Source organism: Bufo gargarizans, chromosome 10, assembly GCF_014858855.1.
Source record: "Bufo gargarizans isolate SCDJY-AF-19 chromosome 10, ASM1485885v1, whole genome shotgun sequence".
NCBI lineage: Eukaryota > Metazoa > Chordata > Amphibia > Anura > Bufonidae > Bufo > Bufo gargarizans.
This window is the reverse complement of record NC_058089.1, coordinates 100,446,088-100,461,357: the sequence shown is the minus strand read 5'-3', so window position 1 is coordinate 100,461,357 and position 15,270 is coordinate 100,446,088. Positions and strand designations below refer to the sequence as shown.

Sequence of the window (15,270 nt, the reverse complement as noted above, 5' to 3'; positions counted from 1 at the left end):
CGTGTAGTAGAATAGTCACTGCACGGGCCCCGCTGTCATTATTAAAGCAGATGCGACCCCCACCCCCTGTATTGAGGGTCATTCACTACAGGGACACTTATGGAGGGGATCTGTGGATGACAGCATAAGATGCTATATATGTGTCATCCACAGATCCCCCCCATAACTGTCATTCACAGATCCTCATCCTCATAACAGTGCCATCCAGAGAGGATCCCCCATAAGTGTCACCCACAGATCCCCCATAAGTGTCACCCACAGATCCCCCATAAGTGTCACCCACAGATCCCCCATAAGTGTCACCCACAGATCCCCCATAAGTGTCACCCACAGATCCCCCATAAGTGTCACCCACAGATCCCCATAAGTGTCACCCACAGATCCCCCATAAGTGTCACCCACAGATCCCCCATAAGTGTCACCCACAGATCCCCCATAAGTGTCACCCACAGATCCCCCATAAGTGTCACCCACAGATCCCCCATAAGTGTCACCCACAGATCCCCCATAAGTGTCACCCACAGATCCCCCATAAGTGTCACCCACAGATCCCCCATAAGTGTCACCCACAGATCCCCCATAAGTGTCACCCACAGATCCCCCATAAGTGTCACCCACAGATCCCCCATAAGTGTCACCCACAGATCCCCCATAAGTGTCACCCACAGATCCCCCATAAGTGTCACCCACAGATCCCCCATAAGTGTCACCCACAGATCCCCCATAAGTGTCACCCACAGATCCCCCATAAGTGTCACCCACAGATCCCCCATAAGTGTCACCCACAGATCCCCCATAAGTGTCACCCACAGATCCCCCATAAGTGTCACCCACAGATCCCCCATAAGTGTCACCCACAGATCCCCATAAGTGTCACCCACAGATCCCCCATAAGTGTCACCCACAGATCCCCCATAAGTGTCACCCACAGATCCCCCATAAGTGTCACCCACAGATCCCCCATAAGTGTCACCCACAGATCCCCCATAAGTGTCACCCACAGATCCCCCATAAGTGTCACCCACAGATCCCCCATAAGTGTCACCCACAGATCCCCCATAAGTGTCACCCACAGATCCCCCATACAGTGCGTCACCCACAGATCCCCCATAAGTGTCACCCACAGATCCCCCATAACAGTGCGTCACCCACAGATCCCCCATAAGTGTCACCCACAGATCCCCCATAACAGTGCGTCACCCACAGATCCCCCATAAGTGTCACCCACAGATCCCCCATAACAGTGCGTCACCCACAGATCCCCCATAAGTGTCACCCACAGATCCCCCATAACAGTGCGTCACCCACAGATCCCCCATAAGTGTCACCCACAGATCCCCCATAACAGTGCGTCACCCACAGATCCCCCATAAGTGTCACCCACAGATCCCCCATAACAGTGCGTCACCCACAGATCCCCCATAACAGTGCGTCACCCACAGACCACAATTAGTTCAAAACCCACCAAAAGTGCACCTTTTGGTTCAAAATATTTTTTTTCTTATTTTCCTCCTCAAAAACCTAGGTGCGTCTTATAGGCCGGTGCGTCTTATACGGCGAAAAATACGGTACATGCAATTACAGAAGTATTCAGATCCAGGCGCTGGTTTGAAAAATGTAGAATATTATTAGTGGGACAACCCCTTTAACCACCTCCCGACCGCCTAACGCACCGATGCGTCCGGGAGGTGGTTGATTTATTCCTCCTGGACGCATCGGCGCGTCATCTCGCGAGACGCGAGATTTCCTGTGAACGCGCGCACAGGAACGGAGGGTAAGCGAGTGGATCTCCAGCCTGCCAGCGGCGATCGTTCGCTGGCAGGCTGGAGATGTGATTTTTTTAACCCCTAACAGGTATATTAGACGCTGTTTTGATAACAGCGTCTAATATACCTGCTACCTGGTCCTCTGGTGGTCCCTTTTGTTTGGATCGACCACCAGAGGACACAGGCAGATCTGTAAAGTCGCACCAAACACCACACTACACTACACCCCCCCCCCCCCCACTACACCCCCCCCGTCACTTATTAACCCCTTATCACCCATGATCACCCCATATAAACTCCCTGATCACCCCCCTGTCATTGATCACCCCCCTGTCATTGATCACCCCCCTGTCAGGCTCCGTTCAGACGTCCGTATGATTTTTACGGATCCACGGATACATGGATCGGATCCGCAAAACACATGCGGACGTCTGAATGGAGCCTTACAGGGGGGTGATCAATGACAGGCGGGTGATCACCCATATAGATTCCCTGATCACCCCCTGTCATTGATCACCCCCCTGTCATTGATCACCCCCCTGTAAGGCTCCATTCAGACGTCCGTATGATTTTTACGGATCCATGGATACATGGATCGGATCCGCAAAACACATGTGGACGTCTGAATGGAGCCTTACAGGGGGGTGATCAATGACAGGCGGGTGATCACCCATATACACTCCCTGATCACCCCCTGTCATTGATCACCCCCCTGTAGGGCTCCATTCAGACATCCACATGTGTTTTGCGGATCCGATCCATGTATCCATGGATCCGTAAAAATCATGCGGACGTCTGAATGGAGCCTTACAGGGGGTGATCAATGACAGAGGGGTGATCACCCATATACACTCCCTGATCACCCCCTGTCATTGATCACCCCCCTGTAAGGCTCCATTCAGACATCCGCATGTGTTTTGCGGATCCGATCCATGTATCCGTAAAAATCATGCGGACGTCTGAATGGAGCCTTACAGGGGGTGATCAATGACAGAGGGGTGATCACCCATATACACTCCCTGATCACCCCCTGTCATTGATCACCCCCCTGTAAGGCTCCATTCAGACGTCCGCATGTGTTTTGCGGATCCGATCCATGGATCCGTAAAAATCATACGGACGTCTGAATGGAGCCTTACCAGGGGGGTGATCAATGACAGGGGGGTGATCAGGGAGTCTATATGGGTGATCACCCCCCTGTCATTGATCACCCCCCTGTGAGGCTCCATTCAGACATTTTTTGGGCCCAAGTTAGCGGAAATTTTTTGTGTTTTTGTTTTAGTTTTTTCTTACTAAGTCTCATATTCCACTAACTTGTGTCAAAAAATAAAATCTCACATGAACTCACCATACCCCTCACGGAATCCAAATGCGTAAACATTTTTAGACATTTATATTCCAGACTTCTTCTCACGCTTTAGGGCCCCTAAAAAGCCAGGGCAGTATAAATACCCCACATGTGACCCCATTTCGGAAAGAAGACACCCCAAGGTATTCCATGAGGGGCATATTGAGTCCATGAAAGATTGAAATTTTTGTCCTAAGTTAGCGGAAAGTGAGACTTTGTGAGAAAAAAACAAAAAAAAAATCAATTTCCGCTAACTTATGCAAAAAAAAAAAAAATTCTATGAACTCGCCAGGCCCCTCATTGAATACCTTGGGGTGTCTTCTTTCCAAAGTGAGGTCACATGTGGGGTATTTATACTGCCCTGGCTTTTTAGGGGCCCGAAAGTGTGAGAAGAAGTCTGGGATCCAAATGTCTAAAAATGCCCTCCTAAAAGGAATTTGGGCACCTTTGCGCATCTAGGCTGCAAAAAAGTGTCACACATCTGGTATCGCCGTACTCAGGAGAAGTTGGGGAATGTGTTTTGGGGTGTCATTTTACATATACCCATGCTGGGTGAGAAAAATATCTTGGTCAAATGCCAACTTTGTATAAAAAAATTTGAAAAGTTGTCTTTTGCCAAGATATTTCTCTCACCCAGCATGGGTATATGTAAAATGACACCCCAAAACACATTCCCCAACTTCTCCTGAGTACGGCGATACCAGATGTGTGACACTTTTTTGCAGCCAAGGTGGGTAAAGGGGCGCATATTCCAAAGTGCACCTTTCAGATTTCGCAGGCCATTTTTTACAGATTTTGATTGCAAGGTACTTCTCACACATATGGGCCCCTAAATTGCCAGGGCAGTATAACTACGCCACAAGTGACCCCATTTTGGAAAGAAGACACCCCAAGGTATTCCGTGAGGGGCACGGCGAGTTCCTAGAAGTTTTTATTTTTTGTCACAAGTTAGCGGAAAATGATGATTTTTCTTTTTTTTTCTTTTTTCCTTACAAAGTCTCATATTCCACTAACTTGCGACAAAAAAAAAAAAATTCTAGGAACTCGCCATGCCCCTCACGGAATACCTTGGGGTGTCTTCTTTCCAAAATGGGGTCACTTGTGGCGTAGTTATACTGCCCTGGCAATTTAGGGGCCCATATGCGTGAGAAGAACTTTGCAATCAAAATGTGTAAAAAATGGCCTGCGAAATCCGAAAGGTGCACTTTGGAATGTGTGCCCCTTTGCCCACCTTGGCTGCAAAAAAGTGTCACACATCTGGTATCGCCGTACTCAGGAGAAGTTGGGGAATGTGTTTTGGGGTGTCATTTTACATATACCCATGCTGGGTGAGAAAAATATCTTGGTCAAATGCCAACTTTGTATAAAAAAATTGGAAAAGTTGTCTTTTGCCAAGATATTTCTCTCACCCAGCATGGGTATATGTAAAATGACACCCCAAAACACATTCCCCAACTTCTCCTGAGTACGGTGATACCAGATGTGTCACACTTTTTTGCAGCCTAGGTGGGCAAAGGGGCACATATTCCAAAGTGCACCTTTCGGATTTCACCGGTCATTTTTTACACATTTTGATTGCAAAGTTTTTCTCACACATTTGGGCCCCTAAATTGCCAGGGCAGTATAACTACCCCACAAGTGACCCCATTTTGGAAAGAAGACACCCCAAGGTATTCCGTGAGGGGCATGGCGAGTTCCTAGAATTTTTTATTTTTTGTCGCAAGTTAGTGGAATATGAGACTTTGTAAGAAAAAAATAAAAAGAAAAAATCATCATCATTTTCCGCTAACTTGTGACAAAAAATAAAAAGTTCTATGAACTCACTATGCCCATCAGCGAATACCTTAGGGTGTCTACTTTCCGAAATGGGGTCATTTGTGGGGTTTTTCTACTGTCTGGGCATTGTAGAACCTCAGGAAACATGACAGGTGCTCAGAAAGTCAGAGCTGCTTCAAAAAGCGGAAATTCACATTTTTGTACCATAGTTTGTAAACGCTATAACTTTTACCCAAACCATTTTTTTTTTGCCCAAACATTTTTTTTTATCAAAGACATGTAGAACTATAAATTTAGCGAAAAATTTATATATGGATGTCGTTTTTTTGCAAAATTTTACAGCTGAAAGTGAAAAATGTCATTTTTTTGCAAAAAAAATCGTTACATTTCGATTAATAACAAAAAATGTAAAAATGTCAGCAGCAATGAAATACCACCAAATGAAAGCTCTATTAGTGAGAAGAAAAGGAGGTAAAATTCATTTGGGTGGTAAGTTGCATGACCGAGCGATAAACGGTGAAAGTAGTGTAGTGCAGAAGTGTAAAAAGTGCTCTGGTCATGAAGGGGGTTTCAGCTAGCGGGGCTGAAGTGGTTAAAGAAGTTGTGCTATTAAGCTATAAAAGTGCCATGGGGAGTGTAGCATCACTGCAGGAAGGACCCTTCGCACCCATATAATATGAGAATATCTTTTGAGTTTGTGATCAGGAACGTGGTGTTTGTAAAGCGCTCTGTCAGCGGCCTCTCTCTCTCTCGTATCACTCTGCTAATGTAATTACGGTGTCACCAACATGGCAGTTTACAGTACAGCAGCCTCGTCCTTCCCTTACTTTATTATTTCGTTTCTGGATTATCAACATCTTCATGTAGAGACTCCTTTGAAGAGGAAATGAACACAAGGGCCTGTGTGCCGTAGAGGCTGCCCATGAGGGTGACAGGTGACCATTGGAGGTGAAGGGCCCTGATTTATCAAAACTGGTGTCAAGGAAAACTGGCATAGCTGCCCATAGCAACCAATTACATTCCAGCTTTCATTTTCCAAAGGAGGTCTGAAAAATTAATGGTGGAATCTGATTGGTTGCTGTGGGCAACTAAGCCAGTTCTGCTTTACGCCACTTTTGATCAATCTCTCCCTCTCCCTAAAGGGTTAATTCCAGGCTGGTCTAGATCCCATTTTAGTAGATGTTGGGAATTTGTGGGGGGTTGTGGTCTCCAAAAATGAGACCACAATACCCCACCCCCTCCACTATGGGGCTTCTTGTACTCTGTATGTGCGGTAACGTTTTTGTTATCCTGGTACCGAGTTGTTTGGTTATTTGGGCTTGAGCAAAAAATATCCCAATACCAGATTGCCAGTAAATCGCTTGATGGTCCAGCGGTTGACATGGGTTGGCTTCACAGTTGACCATTCTATGTATATGACATTACTTAAAGGGGTTTCAGACATCATATAGTACATGGCCCATATTACATGCAATTACAGTAGTGTTCAGATACAGGTGCTGGTTTGAAAACTGTAGAATATGCGCCATGAGACAACCCCTTCAAATGAGTTTTTCAGCCTTCCTGACAACCAGTCCTTAGGACTCACGGGCTTACTCGCCAATACTGCGTTGCTTCCATGTTCAAAAACGTGCGCTGAACACATTGGCAAGAACGGCACCTCATATTTGCCAACCATGTAGGGCGAGGTGGCCTTTTGTACGTATGTAGGGTGTTAATGAGTGGGAGCGATGGTCCTTACAACGTGACAGTGGGACCAGAAAACCCCTTTAGGAAGTCAGTTCTTCTAGTTGGTCTTTATTTTGGGGGGCTGCAGTCTGGAGGTGCGTGCAGTAACCTTCTGTTTGTGTCCTCCAGATTATGAAAGAGGTCCGACGGGCTTTGTGCAATGCTTCAACTGACGACAGTAAGCTCCTGCTGCTCAGCGCTGTTGGCAGTGTTTTCTGCAGCGGTCTGGATTATTCCTACCTTATCGGAAAGTTATCTACAGACAGAAGAAAAGAAAGCTCAAGAATCGCAGAAGCTATAAGGTATCTTCTCTGTCCCAAGACCCCTCACCGTTAGTCCTCTGTCCATCCAGAACATCAACTGTGAGGGATTCCAAAAGAGGGCACGCCCCAAAAAATGAGCTATACACGGAGTTGTTGTTTTAACTTGTCTTACTTAAACTAATTACCGCTTCTTATGTTTTCTCAGGGATTTTGTAAAGGCATTCATCCAGTTCAAGAAACCAATAGTGGTGGCCATCAATGGCCCAGCCCTTGGCCTGGGGGCGTCCATCTTACCTCTATGTGATATAGTGTGGGCGAGTGAAAAGGCCTGGTTTCAGACTCCATATGCTACTATCCGCCTGACTCCTGCTGGGTGTTCCTCGTACACTTTTCCTCAGATACTTGGCGTAGCTCTGGTGAGTTCCTCATAACTCAGACTGAATTGCTTTCACCACAAGTTGAGGAAACTAAAAAAATAATAAAGTTATTCACAATTAGCAAAAAATATATAAAAATAAACCCCAGCCTTAAAGGGAACTATATATGTCGCCTATAATTTTTTCGGACCTTTAAAATGAGATAGTGGCACACACCTTTTTCTAATCCATAATTATTATTTTTTCTGATTGGAGATTTTTTTAATTCTATTTCCTGAACGTGATTATAGAGGCGTTCATTGGTCACATGGTCTAGGCGCAGCTCAGGTAAATGGGGCTGAGCTGGGATACCAAGCACAGCCACTATCCAATGGACGGCACTGTGCTTGGTAAGCTGTGAGGAGGCCACAGTGCCCACCGGAGCGCTGCAGCCTCCACGAACAACTGATCGATGGGGTGCTGGGCGTCAAACCCCCACTGATCAGATATTGGTGGAATAGTCCATCAATATGAAAATCATGGAATATCCCATTAATAACATAGACATGAGCCATAGACACAATAGTCTGGATAGGACTTTCTAACTTCTATGGACGGTTTTTGCTAGAGTTTTCTAGACATGCTCTGTGACCTGTGCAGAGCTCATTGTACAAGGAGGGGGAGTAGATACGCTGTTTCCATCCATTATTGTAAATGGTCTATACTGTGTTATCAATATATTGGTGACATCTGTCATTTTAATCCTGCGTGTGATGATAATGAGATGACTGCTGAGAGGTGATCTGTACAGAACAGGAAGTGGTGCCTATGATGCCTGGTACCTAACATTGTGGGTCTCCAGAGCAATTTTTGGTGATATTTTTAATTTTCCTTTACACCATCTATACTTAAAACGGTTTTCCAGGATTTTTTAACTGATGACCTATCTTCTGGATAGGTCATCAGTATCTGATTGGTGGGGGTCCAACACCAGGGACCTCCGCCGATCAGCTGTTTGAGAAGGCATCAGCGGTCCTGTCAGCACTGCAGCCTTCTCTCTGCTCTCTCTGTCACGTGGCCTAGGAGCAGCTCGGCCCCATAGAAGAGAATGGGGCTGAGCGCTATTCCATGTACAGCTCTGTGCTTGGTGAGCTTACAGGAGCGCTGGTGCCTTCTCAAACAGCTGATCGGCGGGGTGGGGGAGTCCTGGGTGTTGGACTCCCACCAATCAGATACTGATGACCTATCTAGAGGAAAGATCATCTATTAAAAAATCCTGGAAAACCCTTTTAAGTATAGATAGTGTCAAGGAAAATTAAAAATATCACCAAAAATTGCTCTGGAGACCCACAATGTTACAACAGTTTTGTTGCATTCCTTGTTTTAGCCTGTTTTTTATTTTATTTAATATCTCAGCCATAGTTAATATTGTTCAGTATGGGGGGGGGGGTAAAGTTTAGGGTCCCTATTAAAGGGAATGGTTAAGGCATGGAGAAGGCTAAAAATCTGACACTAGACCTGACCTACAATATTTTGTGCTCTGAGAAGTTGTCACCTCCCCTCCTCCACATCCCAGTACTTGGCTGGATTTTGAATTTGGTGGCGTTTATTAGAAATGTAGATACAGCCATATCTTAATGGAAGCGAGGAATGTAATCTCTTGTTTGCATATGTTATACGCATGTCGTCAGAGACTAATCATGAAAGTTTTGTTCTTCAGGCAAATGAGATGCTGTTCTGTGGAAGGAAGCTGACCGCACAAGAGGCGTGTAGCAGAGGGCTGGTGTCCCAGGTGTTCTGGCCCACAACATTCAGTCAGGAGGTCATGCTCCGAGTGAAAGAAATGGCTGCCTGCAGTGCTGTGGTAAGATGGTTACGGCGGAAGTCAGGCAGGACCAAGCAGTCATCTTTCTGTGGGATCGTCTTGCATCTCCCCAACTGCTGGGGCTGGAGAAGTTCAACATGCCCAGTCTTTTGCTCTCTCGGGGAACAAGTCACTACCAGAGAGGCCTGGTAGCGGCTTATTCCCCTCTCCTCACTGCAGACACGTGTGTCTTGATGATCAAAGTGTCCCTTCTTCCACCCAATCTGAACATGGAGAGAGACGGGGAGTATGCCGAGCTGACTGTGTGTTGCCTCAGTGTGCACCCCGTGAGATCGAATGGGAGAAGGACTTACCCTCACCTACTGTGTCCTTCCCCCATACCTTGTAGATTGTATCATCCCATGTTCATATGTCTCCGAATTGCTGAGAAAAATTATGTGTTAATATATGCAAATGAGCCTCTAGGAGCAACGGGGGAGTTACCATTACTCCCAGAGGCTCTGCTGTCTCTGTAACGGACTTTAAGGTGCTTTTTAGGCCTCTTGGACACGAACGTATTTGTTCCGTGGCTGTATTACGGTTCCGCAATACACGGGTCACCAGCCATGTGCATTCTTCAAGAGAATGGGTCCGGAAATCCAGAGATGCGGTGCAGAAGAGAACCCCATTGAAGCACTACGGAGTGCTCCCGTGGGGTTCTGTTCCGTGCTTCCGTTCCGCAAAAAAATAGAACTTGTTCTTTCTTTTTGCGGAACGGACGGATCACGGACCCATTCAAGTTGAATGGGTCTGGATCCGTCCCAGCCGCCGCACGGACATTGCCCGTGCATTGGGGACCCCAAATTGCGGTCCTCAATGCACGGAACGGAAGCAATACGTTTGTGTGCAAGAGGCCTTAATGTCTGTGTACAGCTAGTTCAGCCATTGTGCATTGTGGAAAGTGTTCTCTTTACACCATACACTCTATAGCAGGCATGCTCAACCTGCGGCCCTCCAGCTGTTGCAAAAATACAACTCCCAGCATGCCTGAACAGCCTAAAGCAGGGCATCTGGAGGGCCGCAGGTTGAGCATGCCTGCTCTATAGTAATCAACAGGGACATCTCCGTCAACAGACTTCTTGACTGTTTCCAATAGCAGCCGGCAGTATGACAGGTGAGTGTGACAATTTGAAATGTTCCCGTCTGAGCAGACTACACCTTATATAAGTGACATGTTTCATCAAGCACCATTGACTGGACTATAGGCTTTTGGGCTGCTAAGGGGTTGCCTGTGTCATGAATGAGGTGGACTTCTGAATTCTTGGCCTCTCGTAGGAAGCTCAAACTCAGGTTACTCAAGTATAAAAGTGACATCATTACGTTATATAAAAATGGAGCCCCCCTTTATTTTACAGGTATTAGAGGAATCCAAATGTCTAGTGAGGAGCTTCCTCAAATCCGTGCTGGAGGATGTGAACGAGCGAGAGTGTCAGATGTTGAAACAGCTCTGGAGCTCCCCCAAAGGCCTGGACTCTTTGTTCAGCTACTTACAGGACAAAATCTATGAAGTCTGATTCCAGCAGCAAGTCGGACTGGAGAAAAGCTTTTTCTTCCGTCTTCGCGCCTGCCGTAACCTTGAATGATGTCTGGGACACTGTTGTGAAAGTTCCCAGAATTATGCAATGAGGTATTCCACGGAATCTGTCCTACTGCTTCCACCTGATTCTTTAATTTTTCTCGTTACATTAAGTGGTATCGGCTGTTGAAACCATACACAATGTACTCGATGATAAAAACTTCCATCCCTGCAAAAAAAAAATGTAACATTCCATCTGCCACAAAGCACCTTCTTTTCAGCAGAATTTCTTACTGTGATGATGACGCAAACATTCGAAAACTTAGTTGAAGTAATAATGTGAGAATTGCACTTTGTATCTATTTTGGTTGTTTTTTAATTATTCCTTCCTTGTACTTACATATTGGATGATTTGTGTGTATAGTTGGGTTTTCTCTTTGTTTTCCTGTTTGGTCGTGTAGCCTGATAATTTATTGAATTTATGTTTGGAACGGGTAGAGATGGAAGTTTTTTTTGCCACTTCTGCCCATCTGATAAGTAATAATATTACAGATAATAATGCAAGACGCATTGACCTATGTTGTGCCACCAAAAACAGGACTGAAAGGGAGTCATGTTACATGAAGTGGCATGGTCACCTTTTACTTGAGTAGTGAGGAAAAACAAAATGGTGTTTTTTTTGTGTTTATTAAAGGAGAACACCACCCAAAGCTTAAGGATGTATGTTTAGGTTATAATAAGGGAATACGTTACTGGTGGATCTGTGTTGTTTTTTTGAAAGTATGGCAGGTTGTTTTCCCAGCATGTGAAGTCACATTTTGCCCTCTTCTGTTCTTCGGAAGGTACCCACAGACCAGCCTACAACCCGTGGTTCTCCAGCTGCTTCTAAATTCCATGCTGGAAGTTGTAGCTGGAGAGCTACAAGCTGGAGGTGGTCCCACGAAGAGGAAAAGTTATGGCCAGAAATTTTCACATAAGGTTGTGCAGATAAGCAGAAGAAAACTGTTAAATCTCCTTCCATGGTATCACCTTCCCAGGTGGTATCTGGTAATACAACGGGAGGCTGGTACTGGACGAAAAAGAAGACACCCTGTATAAGAAGTTGTAGATTTTATTTAAGGTTACAATTGCTTTATTGGCCAAAACACATGACAATACATAAAATTAAATGGGATGGCCCATCTGGGACATTGATGGCATATTGCAATGTCGGAAAGGGACCCGTTTCTATCTAAAGAACAGGACCCCCCAAAGTGAGGGAGAGCACACCGAACATCCATAAAGTGCTCTCCATTCATGGCTATCGGAGTTCCAAAAAATAGCTGGATGAGCTGCTCGGCTATTTTCGGGAGTCCCACAGTAGTGCATGGAGAGTGGGTGCACATGCACAACTGCTCATTTTTGGAGGGGGTCCAATTCTGGGGATAGATTTGGGTCTCAGAGATGGGACCCACACCTATCTGGAATCCTAGAGATATGACATCAATGTCCGAGATGGGAATACCGCTTTAAATGTGATGATCATGTCTACTGGTAAGTTTATTTTGTGAAGAATTTTGGTCCAGTACCAGTTTCATATTTGATGGTTCTGTGATCCAACCAGTTCAACCACAGTCCACTTCTCCTCTGGTGCCATAAGATAGTCTCAGCCCTTACCTTTGTGTAAAATAGAGATGGACCAGGTTAGATGTTTCACCGATGATTTTCCCAAAAATTTAGCTGTCTCACTGCCCTCCCCTCTCTTGCTTGTATGTGCAACCATCTGTGTTGTCACTTGTCATTAATTGGGACCCTTAACCACATCACCACCCCCTACTTGAAGGAAGCAAGGCGCAGCATCCTAGTGAAGAGAGCAAATTGTGAAAGGAGATGTCTGGCCAATCAAGGTTCAGAATGGCGTACACCGCTGAAGTAAGCAACCTGGTCTCCTGTCATATTTTTTTTTTAAATGGGTGGGGCAAGTAGTAATTTTTCAATATACTTTCTTTATTGGTTTTGCATTTTTTAGGAAAAAAACGGACCCTGAGTTTGAAATTTGGCAGTGAGCTGATGTCCCTCGCTCATGAAAAAATGTTCATTATCACTTGACCTACACATTTAACAAAAAGAAAAATGTCAGCTACACTTTAAGATGTGTTCTGCATATCGCCAGATCTGAAGAATTGTAAAAACACTGAACTCCAGACAATGTAAAATATTTTAGGTGGTGGTCCTGTCAAAGTGGACCTTAAACTTGGTGGCAGCCCTCCTGTCATCTGAACAGGTAGCCATGGAATCTTGCCAGCATCTCAGCTCTTCGCAGTGTGCTGGCGCCATCTAAGCTGCCTCTTACCAGCCGTCCTTAGGATCTGCTCACATGCTCAGGATTAATGAGGATTTTGGTGTGGTTTCTGCACCTAAATAATCACAATCCACCCCATTCTCAAGGAAAACATTCTGCAACACTGAGAAAAGAACGTTCTTCTCATGGAAAAGCCACAGACTTGCCCCATGGAAAGGGACTAAACCCTGTACAGATCTGCCAGAACAGCCACTGCACTTCCACGGCAGATATCAGAGTGCCAGCCTTGGATCCCTTTGTAAATATATGTTGGATTTACCATAGGCAAATCTAACGTGTGTGAACATACCCTTAAACCCCATGGTAGTAAATTTCGAATTCAACAACTCTGCTCTACTTTTCTAGAAGGAATGTGGTTTGAGATCAATTTTTTTTTATTATTGGAGAAAAAGCATTTTTTTAGTTATTAAATCATTAGCATTTTTATTTATTTTTTACAAAGTTTTTGAATGCAGCCGATCGGATTTGAAAATCCTTGAAGTGTTTATTTTTGCTGTTTTTTGCTCTGTCGCAGTGGTCTTTGTTTGTCCTGTTGAGCCATTTAACTTGTACTTGGGGGTTATATAAACCCTTCGGCAGATGCAAGAACTTCCTAAAGATTTGTGATGCAGAATATTAATAATGCAAGAGTTTAAAGGGTTAACCCTATGGACACCTTTGGGACATTTTACTCATTTTGGGGAAAGAATAATTTTTTCAGTTGGTCTTTATGAAAAATGTTCAGCCGTTTCTGACATACAAGGGTTAAAAATCTTTTTTTTGCAAGCCGTCAGTCTGTTTTCTTTGAATCCCATCAGCTGAAGGTCCATGTGTAGCTCTTATATCTTGACCTCATAAACGCTCATTATCGCTCAATTCTTATCCAAATGATAAGAATGTGGCTAAATTGTTTGAGGTGCACTTGAGCCTTCAGATGAGGAAATTTGAAGAAAACAGACTGTGACAGCTTGCAAACAGACTGATTGTTAACCCTTGTATCTCTGAAATGGCTGAACATTTTTAATAAATGATTTTTAGCCTAAAATGAGTACAATTCAATTGTAAAAAAAAAAGTGTTCCTGTTGGTGTACATAGCCTTTAAATTATTTTTCTTTTTTTTAGAGCATACTTGAAAAATTAGTCCTTTAAGGGGTAATATTAATATAATCATATGGGTTAAAATGACATGTCATTTTTCACCTTACCTATCCGCTGCCGTTGATGCTGCCCCGATCCCTGCTGTTATCCACTTCCTGGTCCCGGACTCCACACATATTGTAAAAAATGTCTTGGACCGCCTGTTCAGTCAATGACCAGCTGCAGTGGGCAGTCCAAGCCATTTTAGTGCGGGACCAGGAAGTGGAGAGTAGCGGGGACTGGAGCAGTATCGGAATGATTTTTATTTTATTTTTTTAACCCATTACACCCCTTTATTAATGAGAAATATTTTTCTGGAAAATGCCTTTAAGTTAATATGTTAAAATGCCCTAATTATGTTGAGTTGCAAAGCCTGATTAGATCAAAAAGGATTTCCAAAGTGCCATTCAGGGGCTGTAAAATAGGGAGGTAAGTAAACAAAGGACTTGATAGGCGTTGCTTAGGAGCAAACCCTCAATTTATTTATTTTTTTGCTGTATGATAATACTTTTTGGGACGCATCTGTCCCTTCATCAGGTTAGTTGCAACTGACCTGATGAAGGGACTGCTGGGGTCCTGAAAAACATTGTCATCTCATAAAGAGTTCATCATCCATCTCCACTCAGAGTTTTGCTCCTAAGCAGTACCGCTTTCTAGTCCTTTTTCTACTTACTCCAATTGTTCACGATCCGAACCTATCCTTGGATCCGGCAGGGCAGCACACAGCAGCCAGCGGACCCCCATATGCAGCGATGCCCTGAGCACAACCACTGGAAGTGAGCAGCTCTTGCCATAGTTTCTTCTTGTCCTTCGATGGTCCTGCCTTTCATGCGCTTCTTCTCTCTTCGAGCCTTGTGAGATATCTTGGCCGTTCATCATTCGAGGGAACCGCATGACCTATTTTCCTGCTCAGAGTATTAAAAATATGATGACTCCTTTTCTGAGGAGTCAGGAGGGCAGGGCGCAGTTCTTATTACTCCCTAACTGGCACTTTGGGAGGGCATTTAGTTGAGCAGAACTTTACCCACAAGTCTCTTATTTCTTGAGAATGCAAAATGGCTGCCTCCCTTCTATTGGTTATCAATAAATACACTGATAGAGTGTAATATTAAAGTGTGGTCCTGAGAAAATACCCTTACTGCCTCTTTAAAATGTAGACTAAACCCTAGAGCTCCAATCTGGGCAGAGTTTTACAT

The 15,270-nt window shown here is 44.7% G+C and overlaps 1 protein-coding gene across 1 annotated transcript in view; it reads left to right on the top strand.

Moving 5' to 3' along the window:
- CDYL2 (chromodomain Y like 2) overlaps nucleotides 1-11,683 on the top strand; it is a 71,204-nt gene extending 59,521 nt beyond the window's left edge. Inside the window, exons 4-7 of the mRNA XM_044270674.1 lie at nucleotides 6,748-6,920; nucleotides 7,087-7,297; nucleotides 8,958-9,101; nucleotides 10,457-11,683. Coding sequence (XP_044126609.1) covers nucleotides 6,748-6,920; nucleotides 7,087-7,297; nucleotides 8,958-9,101; nucleotides 10,457-10,615 — 687 coding nt within the window. The 3' untranslated portion in view covers nucleotides 10,616-11,683. The remainder of the gene's footprint in view (nucleotides 1-6,747; nucleotides 6,921-7,086; nucleotides 7,298-8,957; nucleotides 9,102-10,456) is intronic.
- Nucleotides 11,684-15,270: the final 3,587 nt, after the last annotated feature.